The sequence below is a fragment of the Panthera tigris genome, chromosome B1 (genome assembly GCF_018350195.1).
Source record: "Panthera tigris isolate Pti1 chromosome B1, P.tigris_Pti1_mat1.1, whole genome shotgun sequence".
NCBI classification, from domain to species: Eukaryota; Metazoa; Chordata; class Mammalia; order Carnivora; family Felidae; genus Panthera; species Panthera tigris.
This window is the reverse complement of record NC_056663.1, coordinates 197,533,065-197,557,010: the sequence shown is the minus strand read 5'-3', so window position 1 is coordinate 197,557,010 and position 23,946 is coordinate 197,533,065. Positions and strand designations below refer to the sequence as shown.

At 53.3% G+C, this 23,946-nt stretch overlaps 1 protein-coding gene across 1 annotated transcript in view; it reads left to right on the top strand.

Annotated features, from left to right (window-relative positions):
* The window catches only part of OTOP1 (otopetrin 1), a 34,368-nt gene extending 17,470 nt beyond the window's left edge, over positions 1-16,898 (top strand). Inside the window, exons 4-6 of the mRNA XM_042982755.1 lie at positions 4,011-4,141; positions 7,927-8,855; positions 16,566-16,898. Coding sequence (XP_042838689.1) covers positions 4,011-4,141; positions 7,927-8,855; positions 16,566-16,736 — 1,231 coding nt within the window. The 3' untranslated portion in view covers positions 16,737-16,898. The remainder of the gene's footprint in view (positions 1-4,010; positions 4,142-7,926; positions 8,856-16,565) is intronic.
* The last annotated feature ends 7,048 nt before the right edge of the window (positions 16,899-23,946 follow it).

The window sequence follows — 23,946 nt, the reverse complement described above, 5'->3', positions numbered from 1 at the left end:
GTCAAGGTGACAGCAGGGCTGGGTTTGGAGGCCTGCCCGCAGCTGTGTGCTGTGGCCTCACGTGGCCTTTCCTCTGCGCTCGCGGAGAGAGAGCTCTGCTCTCTCTTCCTCTGCTTCTGAGGACACCAGTCCTATTCGACCGGGACCCCTCCATTATGACCTCGCTGAACCTTGATGACCTCCTTAGAGGCCCCCTTTCCAAATACAGTCGCGCTGCGGGGTTAGGGCTTTAACAGAAGAATTTTGAGGAGACACAAGCCAGTCCACGGCACCCAATCTTTCTGAAAGTTTTGTTGCTGTTATAAGTCGTACTGTGATGAACGTCCTCGGTCAAACATCTTTAGTGTTTGAACATCTCTGATGATTTGCTTGGGGTAAGTTCCTAGAAGTAGAATCGTTGGGGGTAAAGGGTGAGAGGTTTTCAACAGATGTGTATGGAACATCTCGTCTACCCCCAGAGACTCCTGGCTGAGTGGGGTGGGCTTGCTCACGCATAAAGCACTTTCTCTGAGGCGTGTTCCTCACGAGGACTTCTCCCACGTTAGCCCTGCCACTTAGGGGCCATACGATCACCAGCCCCCACTCAGCAGATGAGGAAACCGAGGCTCAAAGAAATGAAGCAAAGCGCCCAAGGTCAAGACACTTGCCTGTGCACGGCTGGGGGGCTCTGATTGTTGGCCGTAAATCCTGGTGACTGCAGTGGCCTCCTGGCTTTGCGGGCGGAGTCTTTCTCTTTCTTTCTTTCTTTCTTTTTTTTTTTTTTAACGTTTATTTATTTTTGAGACAGAGAGAGACAGAGCACGAACGGGGGAGGGGCAGAGAGAGAGGGAGACACAGAATCGGAAACAGGCTCCAGGCTCTGAGCCGTCAGCCCAGAGCCCGACGCGGGGCTCGAACTCACGGACCGCGAGATCGTGACCTGAGCTGAAGTCGGACGCTTAACGACTGAGCCACCCAGGCGCCCCGAGTCTTTCTCTTTCTAATGTCACTCATGCAATCACAGCCTCGGGACATTCGGGCCCATTCCCCTCCAGGCGGAAAAGGGTCTTTGGCTCTGCTCGGGCATCTGCACTGCCCGGTAAGGCAGCCACCAGCCACACGGGCTACTGAGCACTTGAGCTGTGGCTACTTCTAACCGAGACGTGCGGGAAGCGTCTAACACACGTCAGGTTTTGGAGCCTCGGGCGACAAACCGAGTACAAAAGATCTCAGGGATAATTTTTGTTGCTGTTGATTCTATGTTGACGTCATAGCAAATTAGATCGGGTTTAAGAGAAAATGATGCAAACTATTTTCACCTGTTCCTTTTTTTTTTTTCTTTTTTTCTTACCACTTTTTAAAAACGTGGCTACAGGAAAATCTGAAATTCTACGTGTGGCTCACATCCGTGCCTTGCACTCTCAGTTTTTGGACGGGACGGCTTGAGGCCAGGCACCCAGACGTTTGGCAACCAGGGTCTGTCATCTGAGGGAACTCCAAGGGATGGGACACACAACTCCGTGCCCACCTCCTTGCTGGGTGTTTGGACGCAAGTCTCTCCCTGTCTCGTGGCCCCTTTCCTAACCTGGACAGCGAGAGGCTTAAATGAGATAACACACAGAGCTTGATTTGGCCTGTTCTGTTTGTAGAGACAAGTGTTAAACATTTTTGAGGTACTCCCCACCTTTAGGTTTTGGATTTCGACTTCTCTGGCAAAACTGGAAGATTTGGCCGTCCCAAACGCACGTGCAGCAGAGGGCCAGAGCTGAGTGGGGGGGTGTAGCCTCAGTTTGCTACAGTCCCCACCGCTCCCTAATGGACCCCAGACCTGCTTCATTCGTTGACGTTTCCTGCTAGGCCCTGAAGGCTTCAGAACTTACCACTCCCAGACTTGCTGTCATTTTTGTTTGTTTGTTTGTTTGTTTGTTTGTTTTCTGGTCTTTTGAGCCAGGATTCCACGGCCCCATGCTTTTTGTATGTCCTGGGACTTTTCTCCGATCTAAGAATTCCCCTTAACTTGTTTGGGTCCATTTCTCTTCCCAAGGGTGGGGTTTGGAGGTACAGTAGCTGTGCGAGCAGAGCTGAAAGCATAAACTGAGGTCAGAAGTGGCCCCCGGAGGCCTTGTGTTTGTTGTGGTCTGGGGCCATCAGACCCAAGTATGAACAAGGCGGCCTGGCATGAGGAAGCCTCTGCCCTTAGTTTGTAGGACAGTTTCCAGGTCGGACCGACAAGAGGCTGCCAGCTCACGGAGACCGTCTGCAGCTGCAGGTGACATAGGCATTATCTCATCGGGCTCAGCGGGCCTGGGATTGGACGGTGCCCTGTGCACCAGGAAAGAAGAGAAGAAAAGGAGCCGTGTGCATTATAAGTAGAAGAAAAGGCAGTTGGCCTGAGGCAAACAGCATTGTCTGCATTTGTGCCAGGCCCCGGGGTGACCTGGCCACAATCTATAGCTGCTGGGCGAGCACAGGGGCAAGCAGATGGGCAAACACCTGTTTCCTTCTCCTCTTGTGCCTGGATGTTATACAGCTGCTCCAGGAAGCCAGGGTTCGAATGAGGAAAGTTTGGCTTGTGGTCACTTGTGGGAGGCCCCGAGGGGGCAGCTGGGGTTAAAACTCAGAGGAGAGGAAAGGTCAGGGTTGAGGACCCAGTCATACCAGTTTTCCTCTAGGCAGATGGTGGACAAGTGTATGCTTTCACTCTGCCCTTCTTAGTGGGTTACCATTTCATCCCATACTGGTTGCTTCATGGTCACAACGTGGCTGCCACAACTCCAGCCTTCATGTCTGTATTCAAAGCTGGAAACAAAGGGGGGGAAGGACAGTACATAGGCTTTTTTATTCTCATCCTTTTCATCACAAAATCAGAAGCTTTTGGGAGTGCCCAGTAGACTTGACTTCACATCCCACTGGCCAGAGTGGCCATGCCAGGCTGCAGGGGAGACCAGACAGCGAGTCTCTGACTTGTTTCAGTTTCTTTTTTTTTTTTTTTAATTGTTTATTGTCATGTCAGCTAACAAATAGTGTATACAGTGTAGTCGTCTTCAGGAGTAGATTCCCATGATTCATCACTTACATACAACACCCAGTGTTCATCCCAACAAGTGCCCTCTTCAATGCCCATCACCCATTTTCCCCGCCCCCCACCCCCTGACACCTTCCACCCTTCGTTTTTTTTCTCTTCATTTAAAAATCTCTTATGGTTTGCCTCCCTCTCTGTTTGTAACTTATTTTTCTTTCCCTTCCCCTATGGTCTTCTGTGAAGTTTCTCAAATTCCACATACGAGTGAAAATGTATGATACCTTTTTCTGACTGGCTTATTTCACTTAGCATCATACCCTCTAGTTCCATCCACCCTGTTGCAAAGATTTCATTCTTTTTCATTGCTGAGTAGTATTCCGTGGTGTGTGTGTGTGTGTGTGTGTGTGTGTGTGTGTGTATACACAATGTATGTGTATATGTATATATACACATCACATCTTTATCCATTCATCGGTTGATGGACACTTGGGCTCTTTCCATATTTGGCTATTGTTGATTCAGTTTCTTTCGAGGTAAGTGGCAAGACAGAGGGGGTGGATGAGGACCATTGGGTTGGCCAGCCAACAGTGAGGGCGTGCCCAACCCTCCACATTTCCAGTGTAGCCCTTCATCTTTCCGTGATGGTTCTTTCCCCTTCTGGGAGAAAGGGTTCGGGCTGTGGTGGGGTTGGTGCCTGCTTTCAGTAAGCTTCCATGACTGGATCCCAGTTTCTTCTTGTCCCATCGACAATGAGCTGAGTATTGGCAGGTTCAAGATTAAGGCAGAGTGCCAAGACTGGTTTTGCAAGTTCCCACGGAACTGCCTCTCCCCAGATAGGGACCCACCTAAGGTCTGAACTGCCTGGCAAAACCAGACTCTTGGCGAAGAAGGAGGCACGCACGTGTGTGTGCGTGCATGTGGGAGTGTGTGTGCACAATGTCTCCATCTCACCCCATGGGGCTCGGAGCTTCCCAGGGCGGCTCAGTAACTGAGTCCTTGTGTTTTTCAGGTTTGGGGTCATCCACTCAGTGTTCACTAACCTGCTTCTGTGGACCAATGGTGTCCTGAATGAGTCAAAGCACCAACTTAATGAACATAAGGAACGTCTCATCATGCTGGGCTTCGGGAACGTCACAATAGGTGAGTGATAAGAGTTGTCCCGTCCCCGTGCTGGAAACTCTTAGAAGGCCGCAGAGACCAGAAATGTCCAGAGTCGGAGAGGCAGGTTCCAAAGAACTGCAGGGTCCTTCCACCACAACGTTGGCCAGACAATCATCTGTTGTTGAAAGTCTTTCAAAACCTCCTGAGTCCCTCGTTCTGGTTACGTAAGTAGGACGTGCTGAGGGTAATTAATGGTTCCCTCAGTGACTCAGGGACTTGCCGGACCCAAGGGTTATCATTTAGGATACCATTTCTCACGGTACAGTTTGGTATGGAAGTGAATGTCTTTGTTTACAGCTAGGGAAGATTGGCAGTCATTGTGTTTTTAATTAAGTCTCTATTACCCGTTCTTTCTACTAAAAGTATAGCTTTGAAATACCCAGAGAGGTCTCAGGGTTGTCGTTAATTGGTTTGAGTTCATTTGAAGTGGTTTTTTTTTTTTTTTTTTTTTTTTTTTACTCTCTCCGGCTTGCACCTATGGCCCATCCTTATCCCCAACCCCCACCCCCACCCTGCTCCTGTTTGAGAGCCCGCCACACCTCCTTCCAAAGTTCTTTCCCATCTATGACCTGTCGCTTCTCTATTAGAACAGTGGGGCTGAGAGGAATGTGCAGGGCGGAAATGTGCTGGGAACCGGATAGCCTAGATTTGGGGATGTTCTCATCACGTCCTGGCTGTGTGACTTTTGGTAACCATTCAACGTCTCTGGGCCTCCCTTTTCTCATTCATAAAGTGAGGGGACCTGAACCAGGTTCTTTCAGGGAGTCCTTTTAGCTTTAATGTATTACTCAGGTACACTCACTGTATGACCCCAGGCCCGTCGCCCAGGGCAACTTTAAAACAGCTTTCTTACCAGGGACACCTGGGTGGCTCAGTTGGTTAAGCATGTGACTCTTGATCTCGGCTCAGGTCACGATTTCACGGTGTGTGAGTTCGAGCCCCACATCGGGCTCTGCACTGACAGTGTGGAGCCTGCTTGGGATTCTCTCTCTCTCCCTCTCTGCCCCTCCTTCACTCACTTGCTCTCTCTCTCAAAATAAATAAGTAAACTTAAAAAAAAACCCTGCTTCCTTACCAGTGGGGTGGGGATGGTGAAGTCAGGGCACACGCTGTTTCTCTAACCCCCAACCCCCGCTCTCCACCGGCAGCCGACTCTTGGGAAAGTCCTTCTCTCTCGTCAACTCTCGTTTCCTCATTGGTGTCAGTGATAGCAATGAAAACAAAGCAAACTTCCCAAGTGTTTGCTGAGGGCCTGGCACGCTGTTCTAGTCCCTTCGTGCGGCTCATTTAATTCTCAAAACACCGTGGGGTAGTCAGTGTTGACCTTACCATTTGGATGAAAACATCAAACCACAGAGAAGTTAAGTAACTAGCCCAAGTCCACACAGCAAGTAAATGATGAAACCCGGATCTGATCTGGCTCCAGGAACCTCTGTGGAAAGATGGAATTAGATTGATCTACAAAGAAAAGACTCTGTCAGCTCTCACATTCTGTTGATCTGAACCTTTCTCCTTGATTTCTTCCCCTGATTTTGCACAGTAGCGCCTTGGGTGGGAAACCGGTTGTGCGGTGAAAAGTGCAGGGTTCTGCAAAAGTGAAGGTGATTTGTGCTGCCACAGGCTTTCCATGTGATTTTATAACTGGTCTCTACAAGTCACGCATTAAGGCAGTGACAAAGTGTAAAGAAAAAAAAACCCTACAGTAGCACCTACCCAGAAATGCAGTTACGTGCTGTTAATATCAGGTTATTTCTTTGTCGTGTCCTATTTCTTTATCTGTAGTTAAGGCCATAGTGTATATATTCAATCTTTTTATTTTTTTGACTACAGGCTACAATAAGAAATAGAACTTGCACGGTAGCTCAAGTGCACACCTGTACGTGTGGACACATATGCCACGAAATAATAACCTTGCTGTATCGGAGACACTTTCAAATTTCTATCTGGTACCATTCCATTCCATTCTATTCCATGACAAGTCCTTTCTGTTTAAAAAATACATTGGCAGCTACCCACTAAATTGATCTCATAACTGAGTGCTGAGCTGTGATATGTATTTATTTTTTTCATTTAATTAATTTATTTATTTTGAGAAAGAGAGAGAGAGAGAGAGAGTGCACGCACACAAGCAGAGGAGGGGCAGAGGGAGAGAGAGAGAGAATCCCAAGCAGGCTCCGTGTTGTCAGCTTGGAGCCCGACGTGGGGCTCGATCCCATGACCATGAGATCGTGACCCAAGCCGATATTAAGAGTTGCACACTTAACCAACTGAGCCACCCGGGTGCCCCCTTGTGACACGCATTTTAAAAATGCTGTGTATACATTTTATTCTTACTTGTTTCCATTGTTATGTAACATGATCACTTTCCTGTACCATTAAAACACAACTTCATTATAATTTTTAATGGCAGCCTTCTGTTCCATTGTATGAATGTATCAAAATTCGCTTAACAGTTTCTAAATTGTTGGACACTGAAATGTTTCTCTTTTTCTCTCTCCAGTGCGCTCGCGCGCGCACACACACACACACACAGTTTTACCTAATGCTTTGATTACACTTTTTGGCTTTGATTACATTTTTGACTCGTCCCTCAAAACAGATTGGAATTCTAGGTCCGAGACTACAGCTGCATCATCTTTAAGGCTTCTGTTACATATTTTCTTATTTATGTATAGCACGTGCCCTCCTTGTTATGAAATCGCTCTGTATTCCATTGCCAAGTGCCTTCCGGAAATTGGTGCCAACTCGTGTGCCAAGCATTGGAGTTTGATGGTTCCCGTCTCACACTACACGTGCTAGTATCCAATATTCTCAAGAGGAAACGCTTTGCTCAGGAGAAGGGGCATTTTCCCTCATAAAGTTACTTAAAAAAATTTTAGGGGCACCTGGGTGGCTCAGTCCATTAAGCATCTGACTCTTGATTTGGGCTCAGGATATGACCTCACTGTTGTAAATTCAAGCCCCGTATGGGACTCTGCCCTGGATGTGGAACCTGCTTGGGATTCTCTCTCTCTCCCTCTCCCTCCGCCCCTCCCCTGCTTGTGTGCTCTCTTTCTCTCTCTCAAAAAAAGTCAATAAAAATAAAAAATAATTTAAAAATCACACATGTAAATCATATGCACATAGAAAGTTTAGAGGATACAAGGAAGCAAAACTTGGAGGAAAGTAATACACTAGACACCTTACACTTATACAGTGTTACATGCCAATGATATCTCCACAAATCCATGAAGCTGGGGGAAAGAGACACAATAGAACTTTCTTTTACTGAAAAAAAAAAAAAAAACCCAGAAAGAAAAACAGAAAGAAAAAAAACATTTGCCTGCCACTTTCCCACCCAGAAATAACCATTGTCGACATTTTAGCTTCTATCTTTCCAGATTTCTTCTATGTGTCTGTCTATCATCTATACATCTATAATTTATAAAAATGGAATTATACTCTCACCTCCTCAGCGAGCTTCTCTTATGCAAAATCTTGTGGACATCTTTGCATGTTCAGTAAATTTGTATAATACCATTTAAAAGGGCTGGTGTAGGTACGGATCGATGGGTATAATGTGACTCATGGAGGTAGTGCTCATTGGGGGGTAGTCATGGCCATCAATTTAGCCACGATATTAAACGTGATAACAAGGCACCACAAAGCTTTAATTCAACGGGAACACCCGCGTGTGACTCCTCAGTGACGCTGTTTACTCATGCTCTGCCACCTGCCCACTCAACATGCCAACCTCCCTCCCGTGCATTCTCTCTCGCCCCCAGTCTTGGACGACCACACGCCTCCGTGTAACTGCTCGCTCCCGACGCTCTGCTCGGCCATCTCGCACGGGATCTACTACCTCTATCCCTTCAACATAGAGTATCAGATCCTGGCTTCCATGATGCTCTACGTCCTGTGGAAAAACATCGGACGCAAAGTTGACAGCCACCAGCATCAGAGCGTGCGGTTCAAGTTCCGCGGGGTCGTGGCGGGCTCGGTCCTGGGCCTGAGCGTGCTGGCCGCCACGATCGGGGTCGTGGTGGTGTATCTGATTCAGATCGGGCGCTCCAAATCCAAGAGCGAGTCGGCGCTCATCATGTTCTACCTGTATGCCATCGCCTTGCTGATACTCATGGGGGCCGCCGGGCTGCTTGGCATCCGGATTTACAGGATAGACCAGAAATCGCTGGATGAGTCCAGAAGCCCGGCCCGCAAACTGGATGCCGACCTCTTGGTGGGCACCGCCTCCAGCTCCTCGCTCATCTCCTGGGGTTCCATCTTGGCCGTGCTCTGTGCCGAAGCCTGCCCCCCCTACACCTGGTTCAACCTGCCCTACTCTGTCCTGATGATTGTTGAGAAATACGTCCAGAACCTCTTCATCATTGAGTCTATCCACCGAGAGCCGGAGACGCTGTCTGAGGACATCAGAACCCTGCGAATGGTCACCGTCTGCAGCGGCAATGCCACGCCCCTCTCCTCTTCCGGCCTCGGGAACGGGGCTGTGGCCGGGGACGCGGCTTCCCCAGGCGGCGAGATGCTCCGCGCGGCCAACGGAAACACGTGTCTGAGAGAAGGCTGTGGCGGAGAGGGGGGCGAGGGGAGCCGGGAAGGGACCCCGGGCCCCGCCTGCCGTCCCGGTTTCTTGCAGGGCGACGGCAAGAGAAGCGTCTTGAGGAACATCACAGCCTTTCTGTTCCTCTGCAATATTTCGGTAACGTGCATTAAGTTATTCACCTTAAACACGATCTATGTTCCTTGCTTTTCTTCCCCCACCCCCCCAAAGAAGGAGTGAGGGAAGCTTATTATCAAAATGATGTAAGTGTGGGGTGAAAAAATGAGGCTGGAATGAAGGCGTCCCCTCCACAAACCCACTTACTGAGCACTGCCGTGTGCCAGGGGCTGGGGTCGGGGCTAACGATTGCAGGTGACAAGACCCCCATCTCTGTTGGTCAGCAGCCCTCCCGGGGGAGATCTGTAACAGACCTGCCCCACGGAGGGCAGGGAGAGGCGGAAGGAGGCCACTCCAGCTTTGTAGGTGATGGTTTTATTTTTTATTTTTTTATTTTTTTATTTTTTGTAGGTGACGGTTTTAATAGGCGAGGGGAACTTACATACGAGGCTTGTCTTGAGCAGCAGCAAGACGAGTGGGGTCCCTGTACCTGCCTGCTAGATGGCAGAAGTCTATATGCAGAGAGAGGCTTAACTGGGTTCGGTCGCGCATGCCGTGCAGGTGTTCTCAACGCCACATCATTATTTCAGGGCTGTGTCCTTCGAGCAGCTTCTGGGAGCAAAAAGGGCACGGAGAACCCACGTTCCAAGGACAAGGGAGGGGGCGGGTGAGGAGCCTGTGAGGGCTCGGGGGGCCGACCGGCGGTCACTTCTTTCGGATGACCTTCCCCAATAACCTCTTCCTCAGAGAGGTCACAGTATAGGCGGAAGGGACACAAGGAAAACATACAGCGAGTAGGGCAAGTGTTGGCACAGAGTATATGCAAAGTGTAACGGGAGCATGGGTCCAGGGAGGGACTTTAGTGAGTCGGGGATGCTTGAGGTGAGGCCCAGACTCAGTTAGGAGAGCTTTTGGCTGCAAAGAACAGAAAGCTTGGCCAGCAGTCTCTTCAGTCTTAAAGACGAGAATCCTGAAGGTTGGCTATTCGGGGTTGGTCCGGCAGCTGAGCCCTTTGATCAAGGATCTAGGTGCTGTCCGTCTTTCCACTCGACCACGCTTCGTGTGGTGCGGACTGCCACGCGGTCACAGAGTGGCTGCAGCAGCACCAAGCGTCACATCGGGGCTTGAGACACGAGCAAGGACTAGTGCCAGGCAGCAGCTTTCCCATGGCCACCCCTAGCCGCGAGGGAGGCCGGGGAAGTGGATGGTTTCCAGCCTGCAGCCTCTGATGGCAAGTAGCAACATGGAAGGCGTATGGTAACTCCGTTTCGGCTGCCCGGGTTCTGAGGAACGGTTGGAGGTTTACCAGGTGGCCAAGGCAAGCACTGAGCGCAGAGGGCGCGCGGTTCAAAGACACAGAGGCGGAAGCCGCCACGGCCTACTTGGGGAGCAGCAAAGTAGTTCAGCAGGAATTCCACACACGTCGGGGAGAGCCGCGGCAGGGGAAAGAGCAAGGCGGGTCTCGCCTGTGGGTCTGGCTTGAGCGGAGCTTCGTCAGCCCGGCCGGGTCTGGTCCTCGTGCTGAGGGCCATAGGGGACCCTCTCGGTTTGTGTCTTGGATGGATCCCCTTGGCAGCGGTGTGCGGGAAGGATGGAGACAGGCGAGCCCAAGGGCGGGGACACCTGGACGGAAGCCCTGAAGCAGCCCAGATGGGAAATGATGGCCCCCTGGCCCAGGGCAGTGGCCGCGGGGATGGAGAGAGGACAAAGGAAGAGAGAGCCCCGTGCCTTGTTGGGATCCGTTCTAGAGATCCACAGTAGGATGGCAGGGCTTGGTGACAGGGAGGGGCCAGCTGCCTCTGGCACCACACGGGCCTCGAAATGACCGTGGCTGGCGGGAGGGTGGGGACGCCCCGCCCACGGCGCCTGCCTGTCGTCACGGTCAGTTCTCTGCAGCCGCCAGCTTCCAGGCCGCCAGGGCTATGCCGTTTCCCCGCCAACTCCCTGGCTTTCGAGCTTCCTCCGCCTAGTTTCAGCGGGGGCGTGCCCAGGGACCGCCCATTTTGATGTCACGCTAAGGCCACAACGCTGGGAGGGTCCCTCTGAAGCCGAGATGGCCACGTGTCTGCCCATCAAATCTGATTCTTGCTTTGGGCCACCCGGACCTCGGACCCCCTCCAGCCCGGCAGACGGTTACGAGGAGCTCTGAAGGGAGAAGGGGTCCCAGGCGAGTCTGGGTCCAGGTGGGCCCGCGTCTTTCATGGAATAGACATTTCTGGAGCCTGTGCTGGGCACAGCAGGGAATGAAGGAGCCGAACGGGAGAGAGAGAGACAGATTAGTGACTATTGCGGGGCTGCGTTTTATGTGAGGCTTGTATTCCAGAGAGGCATGTATCCACTCAGGTCTTTCTTTGTTAATGTTTTTATTTATTTATTTTCTTTTTGGAAAGAGAGAGAGAGAGAGGCAGAGAGAGAGGGAGACACAGAATCCGAAGCAGCCTCCACACTGTCAGTGCAGAGCCTGATGCGGGGGTCAAACCCACGAGCCATGAGATCATGACCTGAGCCGAGGTCGGATGCTTAATGGACTGAGCCACCCAGGCGCCCTCAGCGTAGATCTTACAAAGTCAGAGTTGGTTCCAGAATCCCCCTAACGTGTGTTGTTTTTGTACACACCCAGAGGTAGAAATCTCTCTCTTTTCAGCAAGTTCAGAAAAGCCGCTTTCCGCACGGGTTCTTTGCTTGACCGCCGGTGAGGCGCTTGGCTTGTGGTTTCGGACCAGCTCAACCAAGAACCGCGTGGCCATTCTATTGGGACCCGACGGCCGGACTCAGGGCTCTGTCCTGGGAGGGGGACCCGTGTCATCTCTTCACCTCCGTGCTCCGCCCCCGGTGTCCCCAGGCCCTGCTTCTGTTCACCGGGGAGTGAGCCGGAAGACAGAAATCATCGTGGGGTGATGTCCGGGGGGGCCCTCAGCAGCCCCACGGGCCACACGCGCACCCGCGGTCCATCCCACGAGGCCGTGAAGCCCCTGGCAGAGGGTGAGACTCGTCATCCTCCAGGACCAGGTGCGGGAACAGAGGCCGCAGCCGGAGGTGCTGGTGTGCACGTCCACGTGGGGACGGCAGCGGCCGTGGGGACAGACGAGGGTGGCGGGAGGGACGGTGGGATTTAGGGAGGGGGGGGCAAGAGGGAGGGGACCGTCTGGGCAGAATGACGGGCATGGGGAGGCCGTGGGGAGCGTGTGGATGCATGGCCAAGTAGGGCTTGCGGGACGTGCTCCTGGCGCGGGAAGGAGACCCGCCTGGCTGAGCACGACGAGCAAAGGGAGGGACACGAGAGAGGCTCCAGGGTGGACCACGCGGGGTCTCAGCAGCCACAGCCGCAGCCAGGACGGAATCCTGAATGCAGCAGGAAACCGTCGAAGGGTTTTAAGGTAGTGACAGGATGCGATTCGTGCTTTTTCTTTTTTGACTCAGTCGAACCTTTAATTGTAGGCAATACCACATAACACAAGCGTTTACCATAATATTTACCATTTTAATCATTTTATTTTATTTTATTTATTTATTAAAAAAAAATTTTTTTTTGATGTTTATTTATCTTCGAGACAGAGAGAGACAGAGCATGGACGGGGAGGGGCAGAGAGAGGGAGACACAGAATTGGAAGCAGGCTCCAGGCTCTGAGCCATCAGCCCAGAGCCCGACGCGGGGCTCGAACTCACGGACCGTGAGATCGTGACCTGAGTTGAAGTCAGACGCTCAACCGACTGAGCCACCCAGGCACCCCACATTTTATTTTTTTAAAGAGTTGATTGATTGATTGATTGATTGATTTAGAGGGAGCGAGTAGGGGAGGGGCAGAGAGAGCGGGAGAGAGAATCCCAGGCAGGCTCTACACTCACCGTCAAGCGCAGAGCCCGACGCGGGGCTCAAACCCACAACCCGCGAGATGGCGACCTGAGCCGAAATGAAGAGTCAGACGCTCAACCCACTGAGCCACCCCGGCGCCCGCGTTGTAACCATCCCAGAGCATATGGTCCAGGAGTGCGAAGGGCGTTCCTCACCACCACCCATCGCTGAAACCCGTTCGCCTTGCGAAACTGAAATTCTGTAACCGGGAAACAAGCCCCTGTTCCCCACCGCCACCCCCCGGCCCCCCGCAACCCCGTCCTACCTCTGGGTTCGACCACACCATGCAGTTCATGTGAGCGGAGCGTTCACGGAGTGTTTGTCTCTTTGCGACTGGCTTGTCCCACTTAGCGTAATGTCCCCCAATATCAGCCACGTGGTAACGTGTGAAGGGGGGGGAGAGATGTCAAGAACAACTCCCCGGTTCTGACCCGAGTTCCCGGGGACACGGTGACACTATTTATGGAGACTGGGGACTCCGAAGGGGCGGCAGGCTCGGGAGGGGCTCGGGGTGGAAGGAAGACCCCGGGTTTAGTACCGGACGCGTCCACTCGTAAGGCGCCTCTGCGACCTCAGGCGGACATCCAAGCAGATGTTTGGGTTCCCTACTGCTGTGTAACAAACGACCCCCAGTGCAGGTCAAAACCAGCTAGGTCTTATGACCTTGAGGGTTAGAAATTCTGGCAGAGCTTGGCTGGGAAAGTCTCGTCTTCCTCGTGGCATCGACTGAGGCCGGTGGGCGGGCTGGAATCGAGGGCCCAAGGTCTGGTGGCTGGGGTGGGGGTGGCTGAGAGGGCTCAGCTGGGACCCTCGGCTACCGTGTCTACACACGGGCTCTCCAGCATGGCGGTCTCGGGGTCGGGGGGCTTCTGAGGTGGCGGCTCGGGGCCCAGCGGCCAACCTGCCGAGACTGGAGGTTCCAGTCTCTCGGGGCCTGTGTGGATATCGCGTGGCATCAGTCCTGCCTGCCACATGCTCTGGGTCAAGCAGTGGCAGTGCCCCCCGGATTCAAGGGAAGGGGACACAGCCCCGCCTCCCACTGGCATGAAAAGCAAAAACACTCCACGGCAGATCTAAATATTGGATCTCAGGAAAGAGGGCCAGTCGTCTGTCCTTGCCTTCTCTGCCCACTGTCTTCCTTCCGTTCCTCTCTCTCCTGAAGATATAGCCACCGGCTGGCTACCGAGGGCCAGCGCGGCTGTGAGTGATGCCTTAGGGGGCTTGCGAACCAGAGGTCCGGGCTGGCAGTAAACGGTCAGGCAGGAGACCCCTTCTAGCGAAGCGCCCCCCGCAAAGAATGAGCCAAGAGGGAGTGAGGCCACGCCTGGCACTGTCTCCGATCAGAAGGCCCAGGCGGGTGAGAGGGGCTTCCTCAGGGGGTGACAGGGGCTGGGTGGTGAGTGTTCTGGGAAACAGCCGGGGTCAGGCCCCAGGGCAGGGAGCTTATCTCATTGGAGGAGGAGGATGGTGGGCCATGTGACGGGGACCCCGGGTGTGGGGGACACCTGGGCAGTGGGGTTGGGGGGCCTGGCGAGGGATCAGCCAGCAGTGGGCTTTATAATCCCATGTAGGGGGTGGACTTCATTTTCAGTGGCTGTGAGGGCTGGTGGGAAGGGATGTGGTCTCGCAGGAGAAGCGAGTCTGGCAGCGGAGTGGTGAGCGGGGCCGTCAGGGGCGCCGTGGAAGCCGGATGGTCAGGAGGCCGCCGCGGTGGCCTGGGTGACAGGGGACAGCGATGGCCGGGCAGGTGCACGTGGACAGAAACGGGTCCACTGACGCAGGGCGTCGTGGAGGCACAGTCCTCCGGGCTCGCCGATGGGCTGGCTGGCAGGTGCAGCGTGTTGAAGGAAAGAGGGAACACGAGGGTGATGCCCGGCGTGTGACCGGCCACGAGGAGGAAGATGTCGCGGGTGAGAGGGGGAGTTTGAGACGCAAGTAAGACGCCAAGTAGCCCGTGGGGTCCTCGAGGGCAGATCAGGCGAGTAATTCAGACGGGGGGGAGTCATCGGCCCATAGTTGGTGTTTATTTACAGCCAAGGCTGGGTGAGCTCGTTCAGGGGTCGCGTGTGTAGGGGAGGGAAGAGCACCCAGGGGTGAGCCCTCCAGCCAACAGAGAGAGACTGAGCGAAGGAGGAAGCAGGAAGGAGCCGGGAAGAACCAGCCAGGGTGGTTGGAGGCGCCTTAAGGGTCACGGAGCCTGAGGTCACAGTGGGCAGAGATACAGAGGGGACCGCACGGAGAGGCTAGTGAAACGGTGCATCAGTTCCTGCCGCCGTGTAAGGAATTACCCCGCGCTCGGCAGCTTGAACAACACCTGGTTGTTAATGTGGAGTCTGGAGGTCGGGAATCCCAGCGTGGCTTAGCCGGTGCCTCTGCTCAGCCGACCGCCGGGGGATCTTTCCAAACCCACTTACGTGGCTGTTGGCGGGATTCACTTCCTGGTGGGTTGTTGGGCTGAGGGCGTGAGTTCCCGACCTCCCTCCGCTCCTGGCCGCGGGGCCTCGCCACGGGGCAGGTCACACACAACAGGGCGGCCGGCTTCCCCTCTTGCAGGACTCCCCAGTCCTTCTGCCACCTAATCTCAGAGGTGACGTCTCACGCCTTCTGTCACATTCTGATGTTTGAAGCGAGTCATGAGGCTCAGCCTGACTCAAGGGGAGGGGCTTCCACAAGGACGTGACTCCGAGGAGGTGGGATCGGTGGGGGGGAGGGGGCGGCCATCCAAGAGGCTGCCTGCCACCATGCAAGGGTGGAGAAAGTTCCAGAAGTGTGCAGTGTAAAAGAGAAGCAGGCCCAGGAGACCGGCTGTAGCAGGGGAGGTGGAGGAGGAGGACCTGGGGCGGGGAGACTGAGGCAGGACCAGTGCGTAGCTTCCGCAAGCAACAGCAACGATAGGTCACTGCTTTAGGTTTTGCAGACGTAGTTGCCATTTTATTCTCATGCGAGCCCTCTGTGACAGGTGTCTGTAGTCCCACCTTCCAGCTGAGGAAACTGAGGCTCGGGGAGGTTAAATGGCACTCTGTGAGTGCCCCAAACCCAGGTCTGGCTCCAAAGCAGGGGCTCCTCCCCTAAGCAGGGGGATGTGAGCAAGGCCTGGGCTGTCTCTCCAGGTCAAGCCAGAAAGCCCCACGTGGCTGGGGTCTCCAGGCACCAATGTTGGGATGTAAAGGCGGGTGTGATAAACGGGTGACCTCTGCTGTAGGTAAGCCCGGGGGGCTGTGCACATAGGAGCTCCTTCCCAGCCTGGTTAGATCATGGAGGGCTTCCTGGAAGGAGGAGTGTCTCAGGACTTGGAAGAAGGTAGGATTCAGCCGAAGAAGGAAGACAGAGAGCCCTTGATAGAGGGAGAGGCAGGAGCAAAGCCCTGAAGGCTTGGAGGAGAGTCACATCCAGCCTTCGGCGGCTGAAGTGAAGGGCGTGGTGAGGGACGTGGTGGTAGTTAATTGCAATCAAACTCAGTGCCCCGTCACTGAGGGAATCTGGACTTGGTCCTGAAGGCTCCTGGGAGCCACTGGCGCGTGACAAGCAGAGGAGTGGCAAGGTCAGATGTGCCCTTTATAAAGATCGCTTCCACAGCAGGGTCAGGGTGGATGGAAGGCATCTGCTAGAGTTGGGGCGGGGGCATTTGGAGGCACTGTGACAGTTCAGGCGGGGGATACTGAGGTCCCGACCAAGGTGAGGGCTGTGGGGACAGAGAGAGTCGGGTGGGTATGAGCAGCATCCACTCGGGAGGGGGCTGAGGAGGCCAGGAGAGTCAGGCAGGCTCGTTGGATTTGGAGACCTCCAGGGGGACGTTGCAGGGACAGGTGTAACTCTGAGTCCCCGAGTCCAGGCCGGCGCCTGGGGGTCGCGTGGGGCTCCCCAGGCGGCTGCTGGCACGGGCCCCTCTTCTCTTGTAGCTTTGGGTCCCTCCCGCCTTCGGCTGCCGCCCCGAGTACGACAACGGATTAGAGGAGATCGTCTTTGGCTTTGAACCCTGGATCATTGTGGTCAACCTGGCCATGCCTTTTTCTATTTTCTACCGAATGCACGCAGCTGCCTCTCTCTTTGAGGTCTATTGTAAGATTTAGTCTGTGTCCACATCCAAGCCCGAGGAGTGACCTAACAAGAGAATTCACTGGAGCCACCTGCGAATGGCCAGGTTGGGCAAATATCGCCTGACAAATGCACAGAGGGTTGTCTTTGCGGCAATTATTTCCCGTGAGCTGGAATTGTCTATCACCCTGGATGAATGTGAGCGCGTTAGATCAACATCGATGAGGCGGCCGAGATCTGGTCTCGGGTAGTGAATTCTCACCAAACTCAAATTCTTTTATCTCCTTTTATTTATTTATTTTTTTTTTTGAGAGAGAGAGGGAGCACGAGCGGTAGAGGGAGAGAGAATCTTTAGCAGGTTCCGTGCCCAGTGCAGAGCCCGACTTGGAGCCCGACGCGGGGCTCGAGTCCCTGACCGTGAGATCATGACCTGAGCTGAAATCAAGGAGTCTGCCGCTTAACCCACTGAGCCACCCAGCGCCCCTTCTCTCCTTTTAAACGGGATCCTCTGTTTTTTTTAGAAGAATGTGATCCCAGGTTGGGGGGAAAAACACATTATGCGGTTTGTTTCTCATAACAATTGTTTTCTATCATCACGTTACTGCCTACAGCTCTTCTGACCGGCTGCGTAGTACAATCCTCCTGACGTTTTATCCCTCCCAAAGCTGATAAATGCCGATACAATTGCACTTAGTTTATATTGTACTTTCTGAATATGTTTAATTTTTTGAACAAAGTTATGTTTTTCATCTGGATGGAAATTAGTGTGCGGATCAATACGGAGACCTATTTCTTCCTGGAAACTTCGGCACATTTTTGTGATCATTTTATTTTTAAAAAGAAATTTTACTACTCTCTCTCACCGTAAATACATACATGCCCTATTACAGAAAACGTGGACATTTTGGAAGAGTAGAGAGAAAACATCACCTAGGACACTACTGTTGGGTTGATCACTTTAACACCCTGTTGTATTTCCCAGAGGTGAAATGAGATTCACGGCGTTCTTTTCATTGTCATTATTATGCTTGCCACTGGTGATCTGACATGTCCAATTTTGTATCCATTTCCCCCCTACTTAACAATAGAGCATGAACCTTTCCTCGTGGTTTTCGAGGCTTTGTAAATATGATTTTGCTACTGTGTTAAAGTTCATCAGATGCATGTGCCATAGTTAGTCTTCCTATTGTCGGGGGCGTTAGAGTGTTTATCCTGGTGGGTTTTTTTAAGGGCTTCTGCAAAAATCCACTATCTTTGTAAAGCATTTCCCATATATCATAATTGCTTCTTTACGATATACACTTAAAATCTGGCTGTCTATTCCAAAGGTTGTAAATATTTTAAAGCCTCTTAAGAAATAATGACGTTTGGAAGGCCTTTTTATGTGCTTTGCCATAATTATTTTAAGATCATAATAAAATTAGCTTATTTCCTATAAATACTAACGTGAGTATCTTTTCATCTGCATGTATTTTGTTTGATAGCACGGGCAAATGGCATGTTAAGAAACACCAATTTTTTTTTTTTTGTTACATGACGAAAATACCTTAAGTTCTAGGGAAAAAACTAAAGACAACGGGAAGATAGACCGAAAACAAAGTCAAAGATGATCTGTCATACCTTCTATTTAGGGTGGTGGTTTTCAACCTGGTGCCATCCTGTCCCCAAGGGGACATTTGGCAAAGCGTGGAGACACTTCTTATCGTTACTGCTATGTGTGCGACAGGTGTCTGGTGGGCAGAGAGCAGGGGTGCGGGTAGGCACCCTACAGTGCACAGCATGGCCCCCACCACAAAGAGTTATCTGGCCCCAAAGGTTCATAGTGCCCAGCATGAGGAACTGTGCTCTAGAGGTAATTGCTGTTAATTTTCGGTACCTATCAGTACACACACAGCTACATACACGCACACACAGGCACATACATGTGAATGGGATTGCTTTTATGTATACTGAATTTGCATGTAACTAGCTTTTTCCCCCTCTTAATACACCTGCGTGGTTCTGGACGATTTTCGTTTCCCCGTGGCATCATGTCTCACCCTTGAGCATACGTAAGAATCATCTGGAGAGCTTGTGAGGACTCCTGCCTTCCCAGCCAGAAGTTCAGGTTCCGTTGGGCTGGAGTGGGGCTCAGGGTGCTTCAAGAAGCGTCTCAGGTGATGCCGTGTCCCTTCCGGAAGCACCTCCTCGAGAGTCCGTGAACCCCGAGTCAAGACTCCTGAACAGCCTCCCGTGACATTGTGTATTCTTCTGCAATGTGACCTTGGGTAGCTTCAGAGGACATTCCATGGAGGGCTGTATCATTCCTTATGTAGTCAGAACCCGACGTTGGACAGGTAGAGACATTTGACGGTGTGATCCTTTTCTGTTTTTCTTCCTCTTTTGCTTTCTTTTTGCTATTACAAACGACACCGTGGCAAGCATTTTCATGGCTGAGTCTCTGTGCACGTTGATAAACCACCCTGCACGAGATGAATACCTGTGAATGCCGATCTATTCAGAGGACTTCATTTCGGCTGGCATTCATTTCCCCCGGTGCTGAGCACATCAGTACAGCCCAGGGGCTGTGGGATTAGGGCTCCAGGCGTGGCCACGGGGCACCATCAGAGCAGGAAAAAGCCAGCACAGTCTTGCTGGGCTCAGAGCTTCTGAGACGTGACCTTAAAGATGGATCGCCTCTTGCTCCTAAACAAGCAGAGCTCGCGCCATCAGGATGGCTGTTTGAGCCAGGCAGCTTTGTCCCACAGGTAGCCAAGCGTCTCGACTCGACCCACTTAGGCAGCAAAGCAAATGTATTACCTTCATACCAAGGCAGCCCACAGAGGACGAACCGGAGTGTGCAATGAACAAGTGTCAAGCTCTCAGGGCTAGAGGAAGAGAAATGCAAATTGGAACAGCAAGGAGCCATCATTTCCCTTTCATCTGATTGGCAAGGGTTGGCCAAATGCGAAAGACAGAGAATGCAAACAGACCGCTGGCGGGACCGCTGTGGAAGACCGCGGCCACCAGGGGGCGCCGGTGCCCTTCCGCTGAGTCCTCACCTGTGCTTTTAGGTCAAAGTGAGGGGCGATCCGGTGGGCGAGCAGCAGACTCCAGGGTCCCCAATGAGAGCAGGGGTGCAAAATGCCCCGTCTGTACCCTGTCCACAACTTTGGACTCTTGTGGCGTGTGTCAGGGACGGCTGTCCTCGTTGCCAGGTGAGGGCTGGGTGGGTTCTGAGTTCCCCTAAGGAAGCTGAGAATTAGTTTCAACAGGGGTGTTCCCTCCACCTGCCCCCACCACGTCCGGCTGTCCGTGGGGCATCCTTGTCCCCATCAAGAGGCTTTGGAGGAACGCGGCTGGAGGATGTTCCCATGTGTGGAGAGTCCCCCAAATAGAGTGGGTGGAACTTGGTCAGGGAGGAGGCTGGGGAGGTGGGTGCAGAGGGCAGTTTCACCGGGTCTGATGGGGCATGACAGTAACATTAGCTGCTCCTAAGGGCAGACCCTGGGGCCACAGGGACAGGACAGGGAAAGAACGAGGGCAGTGTTTTGTTTTTTTTTTTTTTTTTTTAAATGTTTATTTATTAAAAAATTTTTTTAATGTTTATTTATTTTTGAGAGAGAGAGAGAGAGAGACAGAATGTGAGCCAGGGAGGGTCAGAGAGAGAAGGAGACACAGAATCCGAAGCAGGCTCCAGACTCTGAGCTTTCAGCACAGAGCACGACGCGGGGCTCGAACCCACGAACGGTGAGATCATGACCCGAGCCACAGTCGGACGCCCAACCGACTGAGCCACCCAGGTGCCCCAACGTGTATTTATTTTTGACAGACTGCGAGAGACAGGGCACAAGCATGGGAGGGGCAGAGAGAGAGAGAGAGAGAGGGAGACACAGAATCCAAAGCAGGCTCCAGGCTCTGAACGGTCAGCAGAGAGCCCGACGCGGGGCTCAAACCCATGAACCATGAGATTGTGACCTGAGCTGAAGTCGGACACTTAACTGACTGAGCCACCCGGTCCCCCGAGGGCAGTGTTTTAATGCTCAAAAAGGGTGATAATTTTGGTCCGGTGTTTCAGCCACATTAATAACATAAGAAACACCACAACAATGATAGTAATGTTCATTGTCTCAAAAATATAAATCAAGTCACCTGCCTAAACTCTTCATTGGTTTCCTGTTGCTTTTATTTATTTTATTTTATTTAAAAAAATTTTTTTTAACGTTTATTTTTGAGACAGAGAGAGACAGAGCGTGAACAGGGGAGGGGCAGAGAGAGAGGGAGACGCAGAATCGGAAACAGGCTCCAGGCTCTGAGCGGTCAGCACAGAGCCTGGCCCGGGGCTCGAACTCACGGACCGTGAGATCATGACCTGAGCCGAAGTCGGACGCTTAACCGACTGAGCCACCCAGGTGCCCCTCCTGTTGCTTTTAGAAGAAAGTACAAACTCCTGACTGTGGTCTGTTGAGATCTTCACGGTCTGGCCTCTGCTACTTGCCTTCTTCTTATCCTGTCCCCTCCTCTGCCCCCCCCCCCCCAGCTCCCGACCCCCTGGGTGCCCCCACCTGCACTGTTGCAGCCACATACAGCTGTCCCGCCTTGGACACTGCAGACTCCTCTGTTCCTCAGGACCTTTGCATGTGCTAATCTCGCTCTCAGGAGAGGGCTTCTCTGGCTCCTTGAAACAGATGGGCCTCTTTTCATCCCTCAGGCCATGTGTAGAGGTCCCTCCGCTGTGGGGGTTGCCCCGGACATCTGCCTGAACACATCGCCCCTTACGCTTCACCTTGGCCGCATTACCATTAGTCGTTTGCTTATGCATGTGTGCTTATCCGTCCTGGACACAGCTGTCTGCCTTGTGAGGGTAGAGGCTTAACCTCCTTCTCCCTCAGGCCTCACCACGAGGGCTGCCGCCCTCACAATCCAGACTATTGCAGGGCGTGGGGAAGCGCCCGGAGCTCGGCGGGCTCTCAGGACTGGCGTGTTTCCAGAAATAGTTTTTAAGGCCTTGGCAGACATTCTCCCCCCGCTTCGGGGACACGCCTCCAGTCCCCTCTTTGCCTTTAAGGCACAAGACGGCACTTTGGGCGGGGCCCTTAACAGAGTCCCCGGCGGAGTCTGGAATTAGGATATGCTCCCCTCTGCTTGCTCTGGCCTATGGGGGGGACGGGGGGGGGGTGCCAAAGAAGCTTACAGGCAGGTTCTGCTCCCCTCCTTGGAAGGGACGAATCAGCGGATGTGGGGGGCAGGAGCTGTCTTCCTGACGACAGCAAGGGCTGCCTAGGTATCTCTGGCAGGTGTTTCTGGAACACTGGTTTGGGATGCTCGGTCAAAGCCGAAACATAATGAGCCTGCTCCCCCTTGGCTGGAGATTGGTAGAGAGCGGGATGTGGGAATAGTGCTAGGCCAGGAGCCCACAAACTACCGCCTGTGAGCTAAGAATGGCTTTTACAGTTTGAAAAGCTGGTAAAAAAAAAAAAAAAAAAAAAAAAGTCAAAAACGAAAACAAAACACGCACACGAAAAGATTATGCTGCAGAGACATGGCTCTTAAATACCCACCACCTGGCCCTTCACAGAAAAAGTCTGCTGACCCCTGGTCTTGACGATGAGAGGGAAGGGGTCTCTGCCGGATAGTTCTGGAAGGATTGTGATAGCTACTAAGAAAGCAAGGCGCAAGAGGTCTGCCCTTTTCCCTGCCTGTGTGTGGTTGTGGGAGGGGGTGGGGCCTGGAGCTGGTTGAGGGGTGAGCCTGAGAGGGGCGGGGTCTGCAGCACAGGTTGGGGGGGTGGGAGGGATTAGCCCGGAACCCCGCCCCCGCCCCGCCCCCTCTGATCTGTTCGTCTCTACCTGCCCACAGTCCTGCTTTCCCACAGTTTCCTCCAGGGTCTCCGCCTCATCCCAACAGTTGTCCTGTGAATGCATCACCTTAACACGAATGCTTTCACCTTTTCCGGGCACGTGCTGGAGGGAGCCACAGGGAACCACAGGTGTCGCCGGTTCCCCTCGACTTGCCGCACTTCACCCTCCCCACCTGGCGGCCCGGTGCGTGGCCCTCTCGCAGAGCAGGACTGAGCCACCCAGAACCACAGGGCAAGGGCGGGTGGCTGCGCCCGGCGGCTCGCGGACCAGGAGCGCGGCTCGGGGAGGAGTGGGGGAGCGTTCGCCTTCCCCGACTGGGCGCTGTCCTCAGGGGTGCAGCCTCTCCAACGGCATAAGGTGATGTGTCACGAGGGTCGCTAAGGCCACAGGCCGCCCGTGAACTGCAGAAACACATGAGGTGTTAGAATCGGGGCCTCCTTGGGCGCAGGCAAGATTCCAGCAAGAGAAGGTGGGATTTTCTGGTGGAAGGGCGCTGAAGGTGCACGCAGAGCTGGGGCCGCCCCTGCAACGGGTCCCTGAAGAATCGTGCTTCATCAGGGGTGGGTGGGGGGGGTGCGGGCACAAGGCTTGAGGCCAGGTTCAGGTCTCTCTGACGAGCTACTTTCGTCCCCCGGCACCTGGTTTTCTCCTCTATCAGGAGGTGACAGTGGAAGTTTGTGCCTTGAAGAGATATTGGAAAACGAGCCGAGATGCTGCATGTTAACTCCCGCGAGTCTGGCACGCAGCGAGCTCTGTTAGGGCCACGTGAGCGATTTCATGTTTCTGCCCCTGGGGTTGTTGCTGAGGGCAGACCGGATGTCCGTCTTTGCACAGGCTTGGTGCTGCTCCAGAAAATTCTCACATCCCTGGTCCTCTACGTGGCCCAGGGAGCCTGCGGGAGGGCAAATAATGCTCCCTAAAGATGTCCACATCCTAATGCCTGGAGCCTGTGAATAGGCCACGTTACTTGGCAAGAGCAACGTTGCCTGTGCGGTTAAGTCGAGGCTCTTGTGATGGGAGATCATCCTGGATTGTCCGCGAGGGCCCAGAACATAGTCACAGAGGTCCTTCTAAGAGGGAGGCAGGAGGGAATTGGGCTACAGGGAGGGCAGAGACCGGGTGATGCCGCCACGGGCCAGGGAGTGCCAGCAGCCGCCAGCAGCTGGACGAAGCGGGGCTGGGATTCTGCCCTTGGATCTCTGCCGATGGCCCTGCTGACACCTTGACCTTGGTCCAGCGAGACTCCTTTTGGACGTCTGACCTCCAGAACCCTAATAGAGTTGTGTTGTTTCAAGCCACTAAGGGTGTGGCGGTTTGTCACAGCGGCTGCAGGAAACTCACACGGGGCCTTTACCCTGTTTTTTGTGCCTCGCGCACGCATGAGCAGAAGACCGAGCACACGAGA